This window comes from Podarcis cretensis (assembly GCF_951804945.1).
Source record: "Podarcis cretensis genome assembly, chromosome: 6".
NCBI lineage: Eukaryota > Metazoa > Chordata > Lepidosauria > Squamata > Lacertidae > Podarcis > Podarcis cretensis.
This window is the reverse complement of record NC_137175.1, coordinates 73696785-73719123: the sequence shown is the minus strand read 5'-3', so window position 1 is coordinate 73719123 and position 22339 is coordinate 73696785. Positions and strand designations below refer to the sequence as shown.

The 22339-nt window shown below is 44.4% G+C and overlaps 2 protein-coding genes across 2 annotated transcripts in view; one reads left to right on the top strand and one right to left on the bottom strand.

Moving 5' to 3' along the window:
• KYAT3 (kynurenine aminotransferase 3) overlaps positions 1 to 22339 on the top strand; it is a 339782-nt gene that overhangs the window by 232888 nt on the left and 84555 nt on the right. The gene's annotated exons all lie outside the window — the stretch shown is intronic.
• The window catches only part of LRRC8C (leucine rich repeat containing 8 VRAC subunit C), a 35118-nt gene continuing 26013 nt past the window's right edge, over positions 13235 to 22339 (bottom strand). Inside the window, exons 2-3 of the mRNA XM_079981324.1 lie at positions 20901 to 21042; positions 13235 to 16488 (exon numbers count right to left, since the gene is read on the bottom strand). Of these exons, the coding sequence (XP_079837450.1) occupies positions 14218 to 16488; positions 20901 to 21038 (2409 nt within the window). The 5' untranslated portion in view covers positions 21039 to 21042 and the 3' untranslated portion in view covers positions 13235 to 14217. The remainder of the gene's footprint in view (positions 16489 to 20900; positions 21043 to 22339) is intronic.

Genomic DNA, 22339 nt, shown 5'->3' with positions numbered 1-22339 from the left:
AAAAAGGGGAGGCTTTCAGGAAATTGTGCAGGGAACCATTGCATTTATAATAACCTGCGTTTCAGTGCAATCATCTAATTCTTCACTCTGGGCAAGTGCCCAGCAACTTACACAACATCTTAGTTGTTGTTAACTCCTGCAAGACTAGTAAGCCACATCTCTGGCAAAGGGTTACCCAGTTATAAGTGGTCACTAGTAGTGGATCACAGCAAACTATGGTAAGTTCTTAAAGAAATGGGAGTGCCTGATCACCTCATCTGTCTCCTAAGAAATCTTTATGTTGGACAAGAAGCTACAGTTAGAACTGGATATGGAACAACTGATTGGTTCAAAATTGGGAAAGGAGTACGACAAGGCTGTATATTGTCTCCCTGCTTATTTAACTTATATGCAGAATTCATCATGTGAAAGGCTGGGCTAGATGAATCCCAAACCAGAATTAAGATTGCCGGAAGAAATATCAACAGCCTCAGATATGCAGATGACACAACCTTGATGGCAGAAAGTGAGGAGGAATTAAAGAACCTTTTAATGAGGGTAAAAGAGGAGAGTGCAAAATATGGTCTGAAGTTCAACATAAAAAACCCCTAAGATCTTGGCCACTGGTCCCATCACCTCCTGGCAAATAGAAGGGGAAGAAATGAAGGCAGTGAGAGATTTTACTTTCTTGGGCTCCATGATCACTGCAGATGGTGACAGCAGTCACAAAATTAAAAGACGCCTGCTTCTTGGGGAAAAAGCAATGACAAACCTAGACAGCGTCTTAAAAAGGAGAGACATCACCTTGCCGACAAAGGTCCGTATAGTTAAAGCTATGGTTTTCCCAGTAGTGATGTATGGAAGTGAGAGCTGGACCATAAAGAAGGCTGATCGCCGAAGAATTGATGCTTTTGAATTATGGTGCTGGAGGAGACTCTTGAGAGTCCCATGGACTGCAAGAAGATCAAACCTATCCATTCTGAAGGAAATCAGCCCTGAGTGCTCACTGGAAGGACAGATCATGAAGCTGAGGCTCCAATACTTTGGCCACCTCATGAGAAGAGAAGACTCCCTGGAAAAGACCCTGATGTTGGGAAAGATGGAGGGCACAAGGAGAAGGGGACAACAGAGGATGAGATGGTTGGACAGTGTTCTTGAAGCTACCAGCATGAGTTTGACCAAACTGCAGGAGGCAGTGGAAGACAGGAGTGCCTGGCGTGTGCTTGTCCATAGGGTCATGAAGAGTCGGACACGACTAAACGACTAAACAACAACAGTAGTGTAGCATAGTGGCAAATTCAGAGGTTCAGGGTTCTTTCTTGCCTAAGCCACATTCTAAGATTATATAGCTTTGCAGCCCTTCCAGGAGCTCTTGTCCTTTTACATTTTCGAATCAAATTCACAACGAGATCTCATTGTACATTGCAAATGAAACACTCTGCCATGGGTTTTCACTTAGAGGCATTCTACCTCAGACCCAAAGGGTGTCCATCCTGAAACTTTTGATCAGCATACAGCAGCTAGGTGCTGTCGGAAGCTCCCAACTATTTGATTCAATAGAGGAAGTCTAAAAATAGTCACCCTTTCCTGTCAGGGTGTGTACCATTTCCTTCAGCATGGTATTTCTGTCAGGGGAACAAGAAAGAAATGGAAAAAACTGTGGCGCAAGGAAAGGGGTGCTCTGAAGACAGACCCTCCAAGTGTCCCTGTTTTCCAAGGACGTCCCAGATTTACAGAACCCATCCCAGTTTCTGATTTGATCCCAGAATGTCCTGCTATTCCTTAGGATGTCCCTATTTTCATCGGAAAGCTGTCGGAGGGTATGGAGTTACTTAACCCTCCAGGAAAGGACATAAGTAACTATATAACCTTTAGAAGACATCTGAAGGCAGCCCTGTATAGGGAAGTATTTTAAATGTTTAATGTCTTTATTATGTTTTCACATATGTTGGAAGCTGCCCAGGGTGGCTGGGGCAACCCAGTCAGATGTATGGGGTAATAATAATAATAATAATAATAATAATAATAATAATGGATGTCCCTATTTTCACTGGAGAAATGTTGGAGGGTATGAAGCAAGAGGCATTACAGCAATTCAAACACACAATGCAGTTGGGTAAAAGGCCTCGAGGAGGGCATGGAACAGGTATTGTAGTATATGGTGTGTGAAAAGGGGTTAAGAAAATAATAACTGCAAACATTGCTCCTCCTATGACTCATTGGGTGGGATTTATGTTGCGTGTGTTTCAGCCCTCTACCAGTTCAGTTCTGTGTAAGCTGGCCTCAAAACTAGTCCTGTTTATCAGCTGCATAATAAAGCCACACTTCTGCTATTCTCTGGGTGTCTATTGTGGTGCATGGTTAATAGGACAGTGTGCAAGTGTGTGAGTAGATGCACGAGAAGCCCACCCAATCATCATCATCATCATCAGTGACAGCAAGGGACAGGGCCTGAGGAGAGTTCTCAGGGCCAGGTATATGGACCCTTTGTTTTTCCAGCTTTGCATTGCCTACCTTGACTGGTAGCTGCTGCCCAGGATTTCAGGCAGAGGTCCTTTCCAACCCCACCTGGAGATGCTGGGGTCTGAACCTGGGAGCTTCTGCTTTCAAAGGAGAAGCTGCACCACCGAGCTATGGCTCTTCCCTTGTAGAACCTTCCCTACCAGCTTCTTCTCACTGTCTCTGTATAGCCCCAAGCCTCTCTAGACATCCACACAGCTGATCAGTCTCCTCTGGCCATTTCTTTGTCTCCCATTAACTTCTTTTGCTCTGTTTTGGCTTGGAAGGCAGCCTACAGGTCCGTGTGGGCCTGTATTAAGGCCAGGCATTGAATCTGGGGTCTTCTGTTTGCAATGCATGTGTTGTCCCACTTGGCTATGGTCCTTACCCAGTTGCCCCTAAAAGAAGTGCCTCCATTCTCCCAGCATTGCTTCATCAATGAAATGTTGCTTCTCATCCGCTTTCTGTCCTGTGTACTCAGTGTCTAAAACTGAAATATTATGAACCCACCAGAATGTACTCTTTATGTGCGCATGCATTTGGCTTGGTTTCTGCAGACTGGACGACTACAGCTTGGCCTTTATGCTGAGATACTGTCTCTATTAAAAATAAATCGCTTTAAAATTGAGCTTGTTCCTTGTTTCTTTTGAAACTAGATCACTGAGGACAATATAACTTCCTCTTGGCCTTAGGATAAGAGTGTTGTTTTTCTCTTCTTCCGCTGCCATTCTTTTCCTTTGCAATCAATTTCCATTACTGCCGTGATATCCCCATTAGTCAGGCTCCCATCTTATTTCGTTGTTTACTTTAATCTCATCCTGTTCCAGTTCGTTCCATAGCTTGGAAAAATAAATAAATATAACCTTTCATTCTTTCTCTGAAGCTCTTCAGATTCGCTCTTCTGACCCCAGTCTAAACCTAAGAAAAACTTCATAAACCAAGGGGGGAGAGGCTCTCTCTCTCTTTTTTTAAGGGTGGAAAGACAAACATTGAAAAAAGAGATAGAACAACTCGGGGAGACGGAGGACGGGGACTTATCCAGACATTCAGCAAATGCAGGCATCAAGATTCTGACTCAATCAGAGCTGGTCCCTGAAAGCTGAGTGAGTGTCCCTTCAGACTGGTGGTCATTAGCAGGTGAATTTTGCAACGTGTCTTTGACACAATAAGAGTGCATTAGTGATTGATTTATAATGGACCATCCACACATCACTCTGCTATATTCGTAGTTTTGCAATGCTTTCCCAATGTGATCATAAAAGGTAAAGGTACCCCTGCCCGTACGGGCCAGTCTTGACAGACTCTGGGGTTGTGCGCCCATCTCACTTAAGAGGCCAGGGGCCAGCGCTGTCCGGAGACACTTCCGGGTCACGTGGCCAGCGTGACATCACTGCTCTGGCCAGAGCCAGAGCCAGAGCCAGAGCCGCACACGGAAACGCCGTTTACCTTCCCGCTGGTAAGCGGTCCCTATTTATCTACTTGCACCCGGAGGTGCTTTCGAACTGCTAGGTTGGCAGGCGCTGGGACCGAGCAGCGGGAGCGCACCCCGCCGCAGGGATTCGAACCACCGACCTTTCGATCGGCAAGCCCTAGGCGCTGAGGCTTTAACCCACAGTGCCACCTGCGTCCCACTCCAATGTGATCATATTATTGGGCAAATGTTGCATAGCAGAAGTGGGATACCCATCCTTTCCGATATGTTCTCAGGGTGGATTGCAGCAATATAAAAAACATAAGATTAAAAACCAGTTTAAACCAGGACTTTTTCCCAGCTGGAACTCACCAGAACTCAGTTCCAGTATGTCTTATGTGAGTGCCATCACCATTATAAGGGAACAAAGAAGGCGTTTATGGCACCACTTTTTCTAGAAAAGTAAGACTGGTTAAAACAATTTATGATCAGAAGAGTGGGATGGGTTCTACAAATATCTCACGTGTCAAAGGCTTGGGTAAAGAAATGCATCTTCAGTATGTGATGAGAACTAAACAAGGAAGGTGTCAGAGGACCTCTGTGGCGAGGAAATTCCACAGCTTGGGGACTGCCACAGAGAAGTTCCTCTCCAGTCTGCCACCATCCAAACAAGAAGGCAATGGAACTACCAAGAGGGTCTCCTTTGCTGACCTTAATCCTTGAGAGGGTCTATAGCAAAGGGGCAGCCTTTCAGATATTGGGGACTAAGTTGCTGAGGGCTTTTAAGAGCAATGCATGCATCTCAAATTGGACCCTGAAACAAACTGGCAACTAACCAGTTCAGCTGTTTTAAAATGGGGAGTTATGTAGGTTCTGAATGGAGCCCCAGCCAGTAATCTGGCAGCTGCATTTTGGACCCGTTGAAGTTTCTGAGTCGTCTCCAAGGGCCGACTCATTTAGAACACAATAATCCAATCTGAAAACTACCAGAGCATGGTGTAGGTCATCTCTGTCCAACATAGCTGGAAATAGCCAGTCACAGTACCCTGAACCTCCAGTGATAGTGTTAGATCCAGGAGAAGAAGGAGAAGAAAGAGGAGGAGGAGGAGGAGGAGGAGGAGGAGGAGGAGGAGGAGAAGAGGAGGAGGAGGAGTTTGGATTTGATATCCCGCTTTATCACTACCCGAAGGAGTCTCAAAGCGGCTAACAATCTCCTTTCCCTCCCCCACAACAAACACTCTGTGAGGTGAATGAGGACAACAGACTTCAGAGAAGTGTGACTGGCTCAAGGTCACCCAGCAGCTGCATGTGGAGGAGCGGGGACGCGAACCTGGTTCACCAGATTACGAGTCCACCGCTCCTAACCACTGCACCACACTGGCTCTCCCACGACCCCCAAGGTATGGATCTGCTCTTTCCAGGGGAGTGGAACATCATCTAGGACAGGCTGCATGCCCACCCCTTGGGCCCCAAAACCAGGAACACATAGCACTTCTCTTTTTTCAGGATTCAGCTTCAGTTTATTGGCCCACACCCAGCCCATCAGCACTTCAAGGCACTGGTCTAGCACCTGAACCATCTCTGTTGATTCAGTTGGAACAGAGAGAATGGTTGGTCGTCTACTATGCCAGAATGTAATTGCTGTTTTCTTTTTGTGTGTATTTAATTGTTGTATAATTCACTGCATTGTATTGTATGGTTTTATTCTTTGCAAATGGCTTTGTCGTTGATCAGGTTTATTGTTGTGCAAACAGCTGCGAGAGCCTCGGCTGAAGAGCAGGTAATAAATGCCCTGCATAAATAAATAAATGCTATTGCCGTTGCCTCAAAAGAGGTTGAACGATGGTATAATAAAAGTGGATTGCTTTGCAAATTAATCTAGTTTCACTGGAAGCCTACCAAAATTGCGTCATTAAAGCAAATTGTCTAAAAATTCTACTGTAATAAGCTGTATTGGGCCCCTGTTGTGTAATCGGATTTATAAAAGAACATCTTGCAGGAATTATTAGGAATTCTGAATTGCCTGTAAAAGCAGGCTTGGCAAGCATGAGGAGTTAATATGTCAAGAATTCTATGTCAAGCACTGTCTCAAGGGGTCTTTTAGCAACTAAACAGCACCCGGCAGTATAATAACAAGGCAGAGCGAGTATTACATGTTGTCTATGTAATTCTGATGGATGTTCCACAGAAACAACTTAATCTTATGCAAGCTATATATGGATGAAAGACACTAAATGATACAATTTTAAAGAAAAACGTAGCGGAATGTATGGAAACTTGGCTTAGAAGAATGGACAAGAATCTAGCACTGGCTTCGTGAAGACCAAATAATACAGCTCTTGTGAAGCTACTGTATAAGGTTAACTTCAGGGCTGATGTGTGTCTCAGACATTGTCCCTGGGCTAAACATCAGAAGCATTGACCTAGTGAACTATGCTCTGGAGCATGGGTAGGCAAACTAAGGCCCGGGGGCCGGATCCAGCCCAATCGCCTTCTCAGTCCAGCCCATGGATGGTCCGGGAATCAGTGTGTTTTTCCATGTGTAGAATGTGTCCTTTTATTTTAAATGCATCTCTGGGTTTTTTGTGTGGCCTGCCTGGTGTTTTTACATGAGTAGAAGGTGTGCTTTCATTTAAAATGCATCTCTGGGTTATTTGTGGGGCACAGGAATTCATTCACCCCCCCCCAAAAAAAATATAGTCCGCCCCCCCAAGGTCTGAGGGACAGTGGACAGGCCTTGCTGAAAAAGTTTGCTGACCCCTGCTCTGGAATATAACTGGGTCAATGCGAGCTTGCTTGAAATGTGGCATGTTAAAATAAGAGGAGGGGGAGTCTGTTGGAGGGTAGAAGATTGGGGAGAGGGAAACTGAGGTATGTTAAAGCATTCAGTGGGTCAGGGACCATAGACCATGGGGAGTGGTTGGGTCTCCTGTGTCAGGAACAGGTTTAGGAGATGAGAGCTTTTCTTATGAAGGTTTCTGTGGTAAAAACAAACAAACCTGCATATGGAATACACTCCCAAAAGAAGTAGCAATGGCCACCAATTTTTATGCACACTTGTGCCTAAGTTTCTCATACACATTACTTGGCTGGAGGACAGCGGTGCAAAATTTGGGACAGTGCAACTCTTGAAGCTGTGATCCTGAACACCAGTCCTGAAAGATCTACATTGGATCAAGGTATGTTTCCAAGCACAATTCAAGGTGCTGTTGCTGACCTTTAAAGTGCTAAACAGCCTCTGTCCTGTATACCTGAAGGAGCATCTCCACCTCCATCATCCAGCCCTGAAATTGAGATCCAGCACTGAGGGCCCTCTCACTGCAAGAAGTAAAGTTACAGGGAACCAGGCAGAGGGCCTTTTCGGTAGTGGCGCCCACCCTGTGGAATATCCTCCCATCAGATGTCAAGGAGATAACCTTTAGAAGACCTCTGAAGGCAGCCTTGCATAGGGAAGCTTTTGAATGTTTGTTTTATTATGTTTTTATATATGTTAGAAGCTGCCCAGAGTGGCTGGGGCAACCCAGTCCGATGGGTGGTGTACAAATAATAGAATTGTTGTTGTTGTTGTTGTTGTCTGCTTTGAATGCAAACTGGATTATTGCATTAGTCCCTCAACCCTATGACTAAACAGCTTTCCACTTCATTCCTTGCTCTACATTTTATGCATCCTCCCAGCATTGCAAAGCTTCTCCCCTTGCTTGGAACAAGAAGTTGCTATTTTTGGCTGGAAGAATGAACTTACTGTCCTGAATCAATTTCCCTAGCAAACGACAGCAAGCTAAGCAGCAGGGACCATTTCCTGGTACAGGGTGAGAGGAGGGACTGGAAAGGCGATCTCAAGATACAGCTCCCTTAGCTGCTTTGGGGGACTGGCAGCCACCACAGTCACTGGGAGGCTTCTTAATGCATGCTTCCTCATTAAGAGGTAAACGAAGGAACCGGAGCTTATACTTTGGTCACAGTGAAAAGCCCAAACTGATAAATGGGCACATACCCTTTTGGAAGCCCATTTACCAAGCTGAGTAAGGGAGGATCACTGCAAAACGCAAGAAGCTTTTCACCCCAGTTGTTGTTTTTTAAGGTCAGCGAGGGACAGGAATGCATGAACATGCAAGCTATCCAGGAAATCTGTCTAAATGCTTACTGCTATTCTTAGTGGAAGAACAACAGATTCGGCCTGGAAGCATCTCCATGATGTCAGAGCATTGTTTCATTACAATGCACTGTCAACCGGATGCAGGACTTGTTCAGAAGGTCAGAGGGGCGTAACTTAAATCCTGGTAGAAAATAGTGTTCAATTACATTTGCCCCTCTCCATGAAAATCAGTAACCACATAACCCACACTGCGTTTACTCGAATCTAATGCTCACCGTTTTTGGGCCAAATTATGTTGAGAAAACTAAGGTTGAAAGTGATGTTTCGGTTTGTGGGTTTTTTCCCATTCTTATTTTTATTATGTGTTTTGTGTTTTTATATTCTGAACTGCCCTGAGATCTATGGATGGAGGGCCGTATACAAATCTAATAAATAAGTAACAATTAAAATGTTCAAATATTTACCGTATTTTTCGCTCTATAAGACGCATCAGACCACAAGACGTACCTAGTTTTTGGAGGAGGAAAACAAGAAAAAAAATTCTGAATCTCAGAAGCCAGAACAGCAAGAGGGATCGCTGCGCAGTGAAAGCAGCAATCCCTCTTGCTGTTCTGGCTTCTGGAATAGCTGCGCAGCCTGCATTTGCTCCATAAGACGCACACACATTTCGCCTTACTTTTTAGGAGGGAAAAAGTGAGTCATAGAGCAAAAAATACGGTAATATTTGTGCATGCCAACACACACACACACAGGCTCTACTCCCGCTCAAGATCCAGTGAAAGTGATGGGCAATTTGTCTCATTCATTAGAGCTTTTAGTAAGACTTTCATCCCCACATGCCCCCATTTGATTTGGGAACACTTTGCATTAACAAAAAAGGAGGCTGCCTCTGTCGTGTCCATTTTCATCCTCTTGTCACTCACCACTTGCTTTAGAAGATCCACGGTCAATGCATTTTAGTTCCCAGGCATCTGGCCATGGGGCTCTCCTTTTGGGGAAAGAACCAAAGCAAGAATGGGCAACTTTTTTTCCTACTGAGGGTCACCTGTCAGTGGGTGCCAGAGGCTAGAGGTGGATGGAGGCACCCTTTCCCTTTTGTGCCACACACATGAATTTAAACAAAGCTCCGCAGGAGACGTTACTCACTTTTGAAATAAAGGCATGCGGAAGAAACAGTTTGGTGAAATGAATACTGTTTGCCTCAAAATGCCACATTTGGAACAAACTTTATTTCATCTCCCTGCCCCACTGTGCCTTCTGTAGCACAACAGAACACAATCTTAGAGGGTGAACTGACGGTATAATGACTCCGGTTTGGTTTTGAAAGCAGCATCAAGATCAAAGTCCAGACTATTTCAATGCACTTATTTCAACACACTATTTTCATTACGTTGCCCCAGTTTTTCAAAACCACTACATTTCACATTCCCTCAGGACGAAACACCCCTTACAACAATTACACCACCACAAATTAAAAATCAATTCAGACTAGATGACCATGATTTGCTGTAATGTTTATGTGGTTGACTATGGGCAGATATACGTTTGTAATATACGAAGCAAAATGATGGAATACATATGGCATTTCTCTGTTGACATCACTTCCTGACCTTGGAAAGAATTAGGAAAATGGCTTTTTCTTAGCAAGAACTTTTCAAATATATCCCGATAACATGATTTTGCACATGATTTGCACAAACACCAAAAGAGTAAATATAAATAAGAAGTCGAACATTCATTTACCTGAGCTTTTTTCATGACATTACACGACAATATATATTTTATTTTTTAAAAAAATCCCCAATAATTTTAAACAATTATAAAACATTAAAAACTAGCGCTAATAGGAGCATCTGCAACTTCTGTTTAGAAAAAGAATGTGCTGTAAAATACATGCAAGACACTGTTAACCATAATAAATGCTTTCAATACATGAGGAAGAGACCTTATAAAGAAAGCTCACTCCTTAAATCATTTGTTTTGAAGAAACTCCAGAGAAGTTAATGGAAGTTCTCCAAAGTCAGTGACTAGAGAACTGTAGTCTGGACTGAATGCTTTCACTGACTGCAGCAATTTTGGGGTCTGGTTCACACAACTGCAAGACCAAGATTCTGGGCTGTATCCAAAGCCACCCCACTCAGAGTTGGCCCATTGAAGTTAATGAAAATGCCTACACCGAGCAGGACTAGTATTGGCTACAAACCACTGTCTGTGCAATGAACACATGCATTTACCTCCCAGCATGTGAAGAACATAGCAGGCCCAAATCTCAAAACAAAATACTAATGAAAACGTCGTAGAAATTGTGGTTATTCCAATGTCCCTACATGTAGGGGTGCATGTGGGTGCAATTGAAATTATTCAACCCCCATTGCAAATTGGGTTTATTATCAAGGTTTACAGACTTTGCAATAAGCAAATCAAACGAAAGCGGAAATAGCTCAACACAACAGGTGCTTCAAGTGGTTCCCGCAAAGTCAGTTGAAAACGCAACTTATGCTGGCTTCTCCAGTCTCACATCTGCAATGGGGGTTGAATAATTTCAATTGCATCTCTCTCTCTCTTTCTCTCTCTCTCCCCTCTCTCTCCAACTAAAGTTTGTGTGAACCAGCCCTTTATTCACAGGTAGATACAGTGCACATTACCTACATCGCAGACACTGGTGCAACTTGTGTTTGTTCTGGTTAAGAAACAGGTCACATCTATGTCATACATTCAAAGCACTCTTGTGTCACTTGCAGTGTTAGAAACTGAGATATGAAAGCTAGGAGCTAAATGGAACCTTAAACCGAGGTTGAGGGCGCAACAACAGGATGTCCAGGTGCGCTTTTTTAATAACAAGAATACAAAGCTGAAAATGAATGAACGGCAGCTAAAATATTATGTTCATTTCCCACACAGTGCAGTCCTTCCCCTGCCCACCCCCCTAATATTCTTAAGAGGGTCTCTTCTCTAGTCATCAGTGAGGGGCTGGAAGTGGGGAGGCAGAAAAGGGTCCTCCTTTCCTTCCACTCTGCAGTTTTAATTGGAAATCTTAGGAGCAGCACTGCGCCCAGAGCTCAGAAACTGCTGGCGCTAATGAAATTCCCGGTTGCATAATCTGCCTAGAACAAGGGGAGTTTTGAACACTGGTCACTTGAACAGTCATGGCATCCCCCAAAGAATTCTGAGAATGATGGTTTGTTAAGGAGGGCTACAGTTCCCAAGATTCTTTGGGGGAAGCCATGACAGTTCAAGTGGTATAAGAGTGTTGTGTTTGTATGGTGTGAATGTGAATATAAGCAGCACCCTTCAGCTTTACCACTGCTAGATTTTATTGGCGATATGCAGCCATTGGAAGCCAGCCCTTGCGGTAGGAGCAAACCACAGTTTAGGGCCACAGCCTCTTCTCCCAATGCTCCCAGCCTTACCATAGTCTCAGATTTCTAATCTACAGCAGGTGACTACAGAAAGTCACTGGTGGAGCAGGCACATTAAAGGGGCTTACATTTATTAGTAGCAACAGTGCTTTGGTTTTCATTAGATTTGTACTTTTAGAAATGAATGTTTTCTTCCTCACAACCTGCTGAACCTCAGAACTGTAGAACGTGCAGTGTTTTGCTTCAACCTCTGACTTGTTTACAGATAAGGATGAAATGAGTTGAATGAAAATCAAAGAGGAGGAGAAAGTTGGCTGGATCAGAGCCTCATCCTGGATTGGGCAGCAGTGATTGTGTATTACAGATAATTGTTTTTATACTTATTTAAAAATAGGCCTCCAGTTTTATGATCTGATTGAGAGCTAACTTCAACAAAAAAACACATTGAATCTTGCGTTCTCCACTCACCCACCCCTCTATAATGCCAATAAAGTTTAAGCAGAAATAATCAGATTTTCTCTGTAGCATGACATATTTTGGTGAAAGTGAGTTCTGCTGAGTTCAGTGGTTTCCTCCCAGGCAAACATGAATACAATCACAACCTTCATTTGGAGAGGTTACAACTTTTCTAATGAGGGCATTTCTAGCCAGACATTGCCTCACAGTTTGATGGGTAATGTCATAATAATCAATTTACGTACAGTGGTGCCTCGCAAGACGAAATTAATCCGTTCCGTGAGGCTCTTCGTATAGCGGTTTTTTCGTCTTGCGAAGCAAGCCCATTGACAGCTTAGCGGATTAGCGCTATTAGCGGTTTAGCGGCTTTTAGCGGATCAGCTGATAAGCGGCTTATCAGCGGATCAGCTGATAAACGGCTTAGGAAAAGGGGGGGAAGGGAAAAAACCCCGCAGGAACTCGCAAGACATTTTCGTCTTGCGAAGCAAGCCCATAGGGAAATTCGTTTTGCGAAGCGCCTCCAAAACGGAAAACCCTTCTGTCTAGCGGGTTTTCCGTCTTGCGAGGCGTTCGTCTTGTGGGACACCACTGTATTTGCCTCCTTTCTATGGTAGGCAGTTCACAATAACACCATCATTCCCTCTCCTCAGGGACCCCTAGATACTGTCGTTCCATGAAAGAAGCGAGGGAAATCCCTAATACAGTTCTCAACATCTCCACTAACAATAATTTGCAGGATTCTTTGAGGGGTAAGCCACGGCAATTAAGTGGGCATCAATTTGACATCTATATTCTACGTCTATATTCATCTATATCCGTCCTTAGAGAATTGTAAACAGCATTCACAATAGGAAATTCACAAGCGTTCTTCGGCTGATTCATTGGCTACATGATTGTGACTTGCAAAGATCTTCAGGTGTACACTGGGGAGAACCAACACTTTTTACAAAAAAAGTTAGGATGGGAGAGAAAATTTACATAGTACAGTGGGACCTTGGTTGTCAAATGAAATCTTTTCTGGAAGACTGTTCATCTTCCAAAACATTCAACAGCAAAGGGCTATTGGCAACTTTCATTGAGAAAATGGAAAAACACGCCTCGGAATCCGTTCAACTTCTGAGACACGTTCAAAAACGGAAGCAATTACTTCTGGGTTTTCGGTGTTCAGCTTCTGAAATGTTCGGCTTCCGAGACGCTTGAAAGCCGAAGTTCCACTATACACAGTACAACCTTTCGTTGGAACACAACCTCTAGCAGAGGGTTCTGACCATGGCTGAAAATCCCAAAGATGTTAAAGGTGACTCAAAGATTTGGCACCACTACAGAGAGCAGAATCCTAGCCAAAAGCATTATTTTAATAAATTAGAATCTTCAAGGGAACAAGGCTCCTGTTTGCCAGCCATGGTGGCACAGGTTCGATCCACAACCACAAAACAGGATTGACTTACTTTATTGTTAAAATGAAGCCTCTGGAACAGGGAATGACAGTTACCCACAACTAGGATAAAAAAGAAGAAGAAAGAGGGTACTTGGTGCTTTAAGAGATGGGGAACCTGTGATCCTCTAGATGATGCTTGACTCCAAACTCCCATCAATCCCGGACAACATAGTCATCAGTCAGGGATGATGAGAGATGTCGTTCAGCAACACCTGGAGGGCAACAGGTTCCCCAACCTTGGATAAGCTGGTACACAAAACTTAATCAAATGGCTTAGAGTTGCTATGGCAACTGTACATTCATCTACTTTCATATAGGTAACCTTCATTCAATGCCTTGAAACATACTGACCCTATTTCTGGAGAGCCCCCCCCCCTTTTTAAGGCAGACAAGCAACTTGATTTCACTGATACAAAATAAGAACTACACAGACCCATTCGTATCAAGACAAAATAAAAATTCAAACAGTTACAAACACCGTTGGGTGAGGAAAACCAAGTAAAATTTTTATATATAAAATATATATATACATATACATATACAACCTAGTCCAAAAGTGTCCATACAAAGGGACCACTAAAATAATAAAAAATAGACTTTAAAGGCATATTCAGGCTAGCTCGTGATGTACAAGGCATTTGACAGAGACGAGTTTCTGTAAAACAGGGGTGAAAAACCCCTGCTGCTGAACCACAAAATCCATCATTCCTGGCCACTTGCCATGCTGACTGGGCATGATGGGAGTTGGAGTCCAAAGGGTCCAGAAGGCTGTTGTAGCCTGGGCATCATTTTGTAAAGCACATTCAAGTGGGGTTGGAGACCCCAGACTATGTGGTTTTAAGGCCCTTCCAGACATGCTTTTTGTTGTGTATTCATTTGTGCCCATTCTGGCTAGGGATGATGGGAGTTGGAATCCTGTAACATCTGGAGGGCCAAAGGTTTCCCCACCCCTGCTGTAAAAGATCTAAGAGGGTTGAGCTTATTCTGCCTTCATCTGCTCCCTGACATCTAAGGGCAAGGTTTCAAACAAGGTGTCTTCGACCACCAGGCCGCTCCTTTTCAGTGCTCTGCATTCACCGAGTTCATGGGGGAGAAATTCCAGGTGATTTCCTTTGATGTCCAAGTAGGTCAGCAATACCAGATTCCCAATTTTAGGCGAGAGAACGGACAAGTTGTTCTTCCCAATCTTCAGCGTCTTGAGTTTTTTGCAGAAGTAGAGCTCGTCCGGCACACTCTCCACTTTGTTGCAAGTGATTGAGAAATACTGTAAACTTTGCAGCACCCCAATTTCTGGGGGAATGAACCGGATGTCGTTGTAAGACAAGTCTAAGTATCTAATTTTGTTGCAGAGGAAGAGGTGGGATGGGAGGACCTCTATCTTGTTGTGGCTGAAAGAAAGACGTTCCAGACTGGAGAGCTTCTTTATGTGCTCAGGGATGTAGGTTATACTGTTGTGCCACAGCTTGAGGACGATGAGTTTCCTAAGGTGCTGAAAGCTAACAATTTCCTCTATTGATTTGAGGTTGTTTTCCTTCAGGTCTAATTCCTGGAGGCTGGCAAGACTGAACACAGCATGGGGAATGCGCTCCAAGTCGCAGTGCACCAACTCTAGTTCCGTCAAGTTGGCCATTTTCTTCAAGTTGTTGAGCATCACCAGCTTAGTGCCGTCATTGTGGATGCACATTTTCAGAAGGTGACTCGAAACATCAACCACAGACTGTGGGATTTTGGACAGGTTGCTTTTAATGTACAGAACTTTCAGGTTCTTGAGCTCCCGAAAAGACTCCAAAGTTATATTTTTAGAAATGTCATGGCACAAAGAACCAATCAAGTTCAACTCTTCCAAATTTCTGAGCCCATACATCCAAGGTGGCAGCTCTCGGAAGTCATCAAATTTGACATTCAAGACTTTCAGATTTTCTTTCAGGAACGCCAAGGCTGCACTGTGAATCTTTGCCGAACATTGGTACAATGAGAGCTCCTGGAGATTATCCAACTGCACAATGGTGGCTGGTATCATGACGTTGTTAATTATTTCGAATTTCAGTGCTTGAACCTCTGTTATTTCAAAAACCGTGTCGGGAAGTCCGGACAGCATAAAGAGCTGAAGTTCCAAACGGTTGTGGGCATTCATCTGCAGTCTTTGCCTCAACTTCTCCGCAGTCCACTCGTTGTTCAGATTAAGCTGTTTCAGTTTGTTTTCGCTGACCTCGGAAAGGAACACAGCAAACCTCTTGGAATAAAGTGGGTCATACTGGTCTATCATGTGTAGCATAAACGCAAAGTCATTGCGGACATCTGGGATGTCATCGATGCCAGTCTCTTGCCGGACATACTCAAAAGAGTATTCTTTGAGCGAGCGGTAAAATAGCCAATACAAAGTGTAAAGGCATGTAAATCCATAGATGCTTACAAAGCACAAATAGCAGAAGGAAAGCTTAGAAAACAGATGCGCCATCGTATGGTTGCAAGAAAAATTCTTATAACCGGTCATGTCCTGGATGTCAACATCGCAGTCTACAGTGAACTGAACCTTTGACACAAGGGCACTGTTGTAGGCAATGATGATAAGAAATTTAATCACCTTCAGCACCGTTTGACGAACGTACATCGCGTAGAGCAGGTCCCCTTCTTCAACATGAAGCCGGAACTTCTTCACTTTCTCAAACAACGCTTTGGCCTGTTCTCCTTCCTTTTTATCCAGAGCTCCCGGGGTCCCTTTATCCACAATGAACTTCTCAGGTATGGATCTCAGAGACTGAGCCTGGACCAAAGTCCCCTCTGCGCTAGGTTGGACTGTGTTTGACCTGCTGATGTTGTTCTTCCTGTTGTCCTTCTCTTCCGAGTCTTCTCCAGAGACCTCTGATAAAGCCCTCGTGGTCCAAGGAGAGTCAAAGCACTTCCCCAGGATGGAAATAAAATGTTCGATTTTGGAACTCGACCCGGGGAATTTGAACCAGAAGTTGCTACACAGCATGAACACCAGAGTGTGGATGAGGACAAGGTAAGGGAAGTATTTTGCGTACCAATGCAGGGCACGCTCGTAGCACATTTGGTTGATGAAGCTGTACTGCTGGAGGTCCAAGTCAGTCTTGAGGCCCTTCATTTCAACAGTAGCAGGAGGTGTGGATGGCTTGGGTGGAAGAAAGGGAGTCGCGTCAGAGTCTAGATTTGACACATTGGGAAGGTGAGAATTGGTCTGCGGATGCTGCACCCTTTTTGGAAGGCATATGATCTTATCCTGCATAACCTGCAATGCACACAAACAAAAAAAGTATTTTAAAAATTGTACCATTTTTCTTTCAAGTAAAAGCACGCAATCTGCTTGATCTCAAAGAATAAGGGAATGGTCTACACCACATATTTATGGCCTGTAGTGCTATCGTAATATTTTGACCAATGACATGTCCCTTACTTGTTGATACTAGAATCAAGCAGCCGTGGGAATGAACACAGAAACTCACAGTACTGTGCTTCTTTAGATTGCACATTTACAAATAATATATTTTCAGTCTGCTCCCCAAGATTTTTGTAGCAGATTTAGAGGATCCCCACTTCTTTCAGGTTATATGAGAGCCAGCGTGGCACTGTGGTCAAGAATAGTGTTTCTCATGGCTGTTGTTGGACTACAACTCCCATTATCCTCAGCTAGCAGGACCAGTGGTCAGGGATGTTAGGAGTTGTAGTCCAACAACAGCCAGGGACCCATGCTTGAGAAAATGGAGAGGGGGAGGACCATGTACCTGAGCTGCTTGGAGGTCTGGTGGGAGATAAATGCATCAAATAAATAAATCAGCACCCAAAGCTACCCTGGCTGGCACTGGTACATGGTCCTCCCCCTCTCCATTTTACCCTCACAACCACTCTGTGAAGTAGGTTAGGCTGAGAGACAGTGACTGGTCCATGGTCACCCTGTGAGCTTCATGGCTGAGTGGGGACCAGAACCACAACCTCCCAGGTCTTAGTGCAACACTGTAATCCGGGAGCTGGCAACCCATGTTATGCCACTGCCACTACTGTGCTGCTGGTGGTAATTGTTCTGTCCACTGCCACACAGAGTGGATGCTCACAGCCCTTTCAAGGCGAATATGCGCAAGACAGATGAGAAGGCTTTGCCAAGGAAAAAGTCCACACATGTGGAGAAGCATCTACTTCCCTTCAGAACACAGTGGAGAAATGACTCATCGCATCAGTGCTTATATACGACCACAGTTCTGCGGATGACAAATTTCTTTTTCCATCCCCGGTACAATTAGTCTGGCGCTGTTTCCGAGGACTGCGCAACCCAAAAATGCGGCTGTAATGTACCATTACGGAGTGCTCAAGGCTCCTCGTGTGCTTTCAACTGTCATGTGTCTGACAGGGAACCAGACACCTTGCAGGATTCTACCCTCTAAATTAAATATTTAGCACTGTTATCAATAACAGTGACACTGCAGATGATGGATTGGTCTCGGCTACTGGCATTACTTGAGCGATCACAGATTCATGCCAGGAGGGAAAAATCCTCATTGGCTTCGGTTGAAGGCACAGCTTGCTATCTAGAAAGAGCATTTATAAAATAGCAATAGGCAGGAATGCAAATATTTGCATTCTCACATGCCATTTCCCGGAGCTGCGCTCGCTTTGCACATTCTGAGTGTGCTTACTTCAGCAAAAAAGAACTGGCTGGTGGATTCTATAGCCAAACAAGATCCATTTTCAGTATATTCATGCAATAGTTTAAGGATTTGGTAGTGCAAAAAGAAGGAACTGCCAGAGCCAAGAAAGAGGCATGCAGCCACGCCACGAGGTCAAAATGGGCAACCTGAAAACAGCTGAGTTTGTTCCTGAGGGCAGATGCGCAACGTACATTTAAAGCACATTCAGTGCACATTTACAGCGCATAGCTTCCCCCAAAGAAACTGGGAACTGTAGTTTGTTAAGGTTGCTGGGAATTGCAGCGCTGTGAGGGTGAAACCACCATTCCCATTATTTTGTTGGGGGGGGGGAAATCATGTGCTAATATTTACGGGACCTCCTCTCTTGGTATGCCCTGCAGAGGACCTTAAGGTCCATGAATAACCATAGTTTAGAGGTTCCGGGCCCTAAGGAAGTCAGACTATCCTCCACCAGGTCCAGGGCCTTTTCAGTGATGGCTCCGACCTGGTGGAATGCTCTGTCCCAAGAGACTAGAGCCCTTCAGGATTTAACCTCCTTCCATCGGGCCTGTAAGACAGAGCTATTCCGCCTGGCCTTTAATTTGAATTCAGCTTGATCTTTTATTTCCCTTCCCTTCTCTTCCCTCCCCTTCCCCTTTTATGAAGATTACCCACTCTGAGACCCAACAGCTAATTCTCCCCTGGCCTCCTCGCTGGCCCAAGTAGGACCAATTCAACCAGCTAGCCCTGGTGATTATCTAATGGTTATTTCCCCTAAACTGATTTCTGAATTTTGAATTTTATTGTTATTCACATTTTTATACTGTATTTTATGCTGCTTTTACAATTACATGTTTTAAATTTGTTGTTAGCCGCCCTGAGCCCAGTTTTTGAACTGGGAAGGGTGTGGTATAAATAAAATTATTATTATTATTATTATATTTGCTAATATTAAGCACAGTCTCTAATTTAATTAACTGTAAGATAACCACAGGCATTACAGGGCTGGATCCAGACTTAGTAAAAAGTGGTACCTTGGGTTAAGTACTTAATTCGTTCTGGAGGTCCGTTCTTAACCTGAAACTGTTCTTAACCTGAAGCAACACTTTAGCTAATGGGGCCTCCCGCTGCTGCTGCACCACTGCTGCACGATTTCTGTTCTCACCCTGAAGCAAAGTTCTTAACCTGAAGCACTATTTCTGGGTTAGCAGAGTCTGTAACCTGAAGCGTACGTAACCTGAAGCATATGTAACCTGAGGTACCACTGTACTTACTGGTATATCAGATCAGACCCATTGAAATCACTGACTTTTGAGTCCCCTTCTGCACTACACATTCAAAGCAGCTTCATGCCACTTTAAACATGGCTCCCCCCCCATTATCCTTTAACTATAGTTTGTTAAGGGTCAATGGCCATCTGTCATGGATGCTTTAGCTGAGATTCCTGCATTGCAAGGGGTTGGGCTAGATGACCATTTGGTCCCTTCCAACTCTAAGGTTCTACGTTGTTAGGAGAGGCCTATTACCCTCACAGAGCTGCAATTACCAGAGTGGTTTAACAGCCACTCACTCTTCCCAAGGAACCCTGGGAATTGTAGCTCCTTGAGGGGCAATTGGGGTCTAACAACTCTCAGGATCAATAAAAACTACAGTTCCCAGGATTCTTTGGAAGAAGCAATGACTGCTGAAGGTGGTATGATGGGCAGTGCAGATGGGACCTGGCTAATTTGCAATCCCATTTAACTGGGATTAAGCCTTTTTGAATTCAATAGGACTTCTCTGAGCAGACATGGTTAGGATTGTGCTGTCCGTGTGGATCCAACCCAGAAAAGACGGAGAGATGCAAAAAGAAATATAAACCTCAAGCTGTTGCCCCCAAGGGGAATGGATTGGTTTTGTAATGCCTAATATGTTTCAAAAGAACATCTCTCAACTTCCTTAGGTACAGTTTTCCTAGTTCAAGGGGGGCTTCCTCATAATTCTAGTCCAACAGAATGTTACAAAACTCTTGACACTGTTGTAGAGACCACCCTAAACAAGTCCGGACAGTCTGATGTTGTTTAAACTTCCAGCTAAACCTTGTGGAATTAATATGAGTTATTAGTTAACAGGCAAGCCATTAAGACTTTCCGTTATTTTGCCTTTCGGGAACATTTATTAATTAGGGGGCATTAAATAAAACAAACACTTCCATGTCATCTCTAAGCAGAACCAAGGGGAAGGGAGAGAGCCAGAAATGGGTGCTGCTTTTCCCTTCAAAGAATTCAAGCTATTTAAGAAAGTATCACACACAAAAGTGAAGGGAGGGGAGGATAAACTTGGTTTTGCCAAGCAAGAAAATGGATCAGGCTCAAAGCTTCTTAATTGTTTGCGTTTTGACTTGATGGGGAAATGACAAATTCTGAGGTTTTGTTTTGCAACTTTCAGGTGCACTTTGAGAACTTTTAAGTGGAGTGAATTTTAGCAGCAGGGAGCCAAAAGAACTGTGGGCAGTTCTTTTAAAAGAATGTCCATGTGGACTCTGTTCATTGATTAGATTCTAACCTATAAGCACTTTTTAAAAAAAATGGAAAGGGTTCCATTTAGTAGTTTCTCTCCTGTATTATTTAGCCAAGGATTAGTAGTACAGTCGTACCTCGGAAGTTGAACGGAATCCATTCCGGAAGTCCGTTCGACTTTCAAAACATTCGGAAATCAAGGTGCTGCTTCCGATTGGCTGCAGGAAGCTCCTGCAGCCAATCGGAAGCCACAGAAGCCCTGTCAGATGTTCTGGTTCCAAAGAACATTCACAAACCAGAACACTCACTTCCGGGTTTGCGGTGTTCGGGAGCCAAAACGTTCGAGTCGCAAGGTGTTCGTCAACCAAGGTACGACTGTAGTAGTAGTAGTAGTATTAATAATAATAATAATAATAATAGAAATTGTGACTATCTGTCTTCCACTCTGACCAACTCTGCTAGCACTTGGGAACAGTTTTCCAGCCCTACCTTGGCAGCATCAGATTGCATTCCGGTTTGTTTACCTGCAGCGTGCAACCAAAGACGCCAATCATCAACATGGCAACGGAAAGGTAGTCTGTAAAGACATCCCACCACGGCTTCAGCACCCGGAAGGCTGGCTGCTGCTCAGAGAACTGGCGGAATTCAGTGATAGGAATCATCGTCCTGAAAGACAGCAAAGGGAGGCAGGGTGAAATGGTTATTTTGTTCCACGTAACTTAAAAAGTGAAAAGACCCGTTTTCCTCCTCTGTTCAAGGAGGTCACAGAAATTCGCACTGATGTGACGGCCTGGCCCATGAAACCTAGAAGCACCTGTTGCTAGTCATCAAATCAGGAGGTCCTTGGTAGCATCAGCTCTTCCCTAGCCTCTCCACTGAACTTCCCAAGGCAGTGATTGGTTTCCAAGGCTGGCTCTCTGATTTGTTGAGAACCTCACAAGGCAACCCAGTGCCCCAGATATTGCTGGAATACAACTCCCCTCATTCCTGACCGAGGCAGCCTGATGGAAATTGAAGTTCAACACTGACCACCCTTGTTATAAGGGAGTGCATCAAGTGCTTTTTCCAACCTTGGAAATTCTGTTGGGGACTTAAGAGTTATCAGGCCAGGGCTTCCCAAGTCTGATCTGTCCTAATAGGAGAATTGCTCCTTAGAATTCAAAACCTTGCTCTCCAGACCTGTCTGAATGGGACCTGCCTCATTCTGAAATGGGCTGGTTATGGACCCCAGCTACCCAACCTACCTATCAGTCCCAACTGAGGAGACGCCTGTCTGTCTTTTCCAGCAGCTCTTGGGGGCCCAATTTATATCAGCTCCATGATGGAATGGATGCTTTTCATACAAGATTCCGTATCTGCTATCTCCAGTTACAGCTGGGAAAATCTCCCATCAAAACCCCTGGAGAGCTTATGCCAGCCAGTATAGACAACTTTGATCTAGATGAGCCAATTATCTGACTCAGAATAAGGCAACTTCACATCTACTGCTCACCTGTGGCTTCTTCCCAAGCCATTATAAAAGGTAAAGGTAAAGGTACCCCTGCCCGTACGGGCCAGTCTTGACAGACTCTGGGGTTGTGCGCCCATCTCACTTAAGAGGCCGGGGGCCAGCGCTGTCCGGAGACACTTCCGGGTCACGTGGCCAGCGTGACATCGCTGCTCTGGCGAGCCAGAGCCGCACACGGAAACGCTGTTTACCTTCCCGCTGGTAAGCGGTCCCTATTTATCTACTTGCACCCGAAGGTGCTTTCGAACTGCTAGGTTGGCAGGCACTACCAAGCCATTATGGTAGTGCCTAAATCCAGTAGCCCTGAGGAACGTACATATAAATTAGCTCCAGTCTGGTACTATGCCCTAGAAAAGCAGAGCATTAGTCACTGCCCTTCCAAGGCTCCAACAGGTGTTTTTTTTTGGGGGGGGCATTGGACACCTTGTATTACATCATCAGTAGCATAAGCAGGAT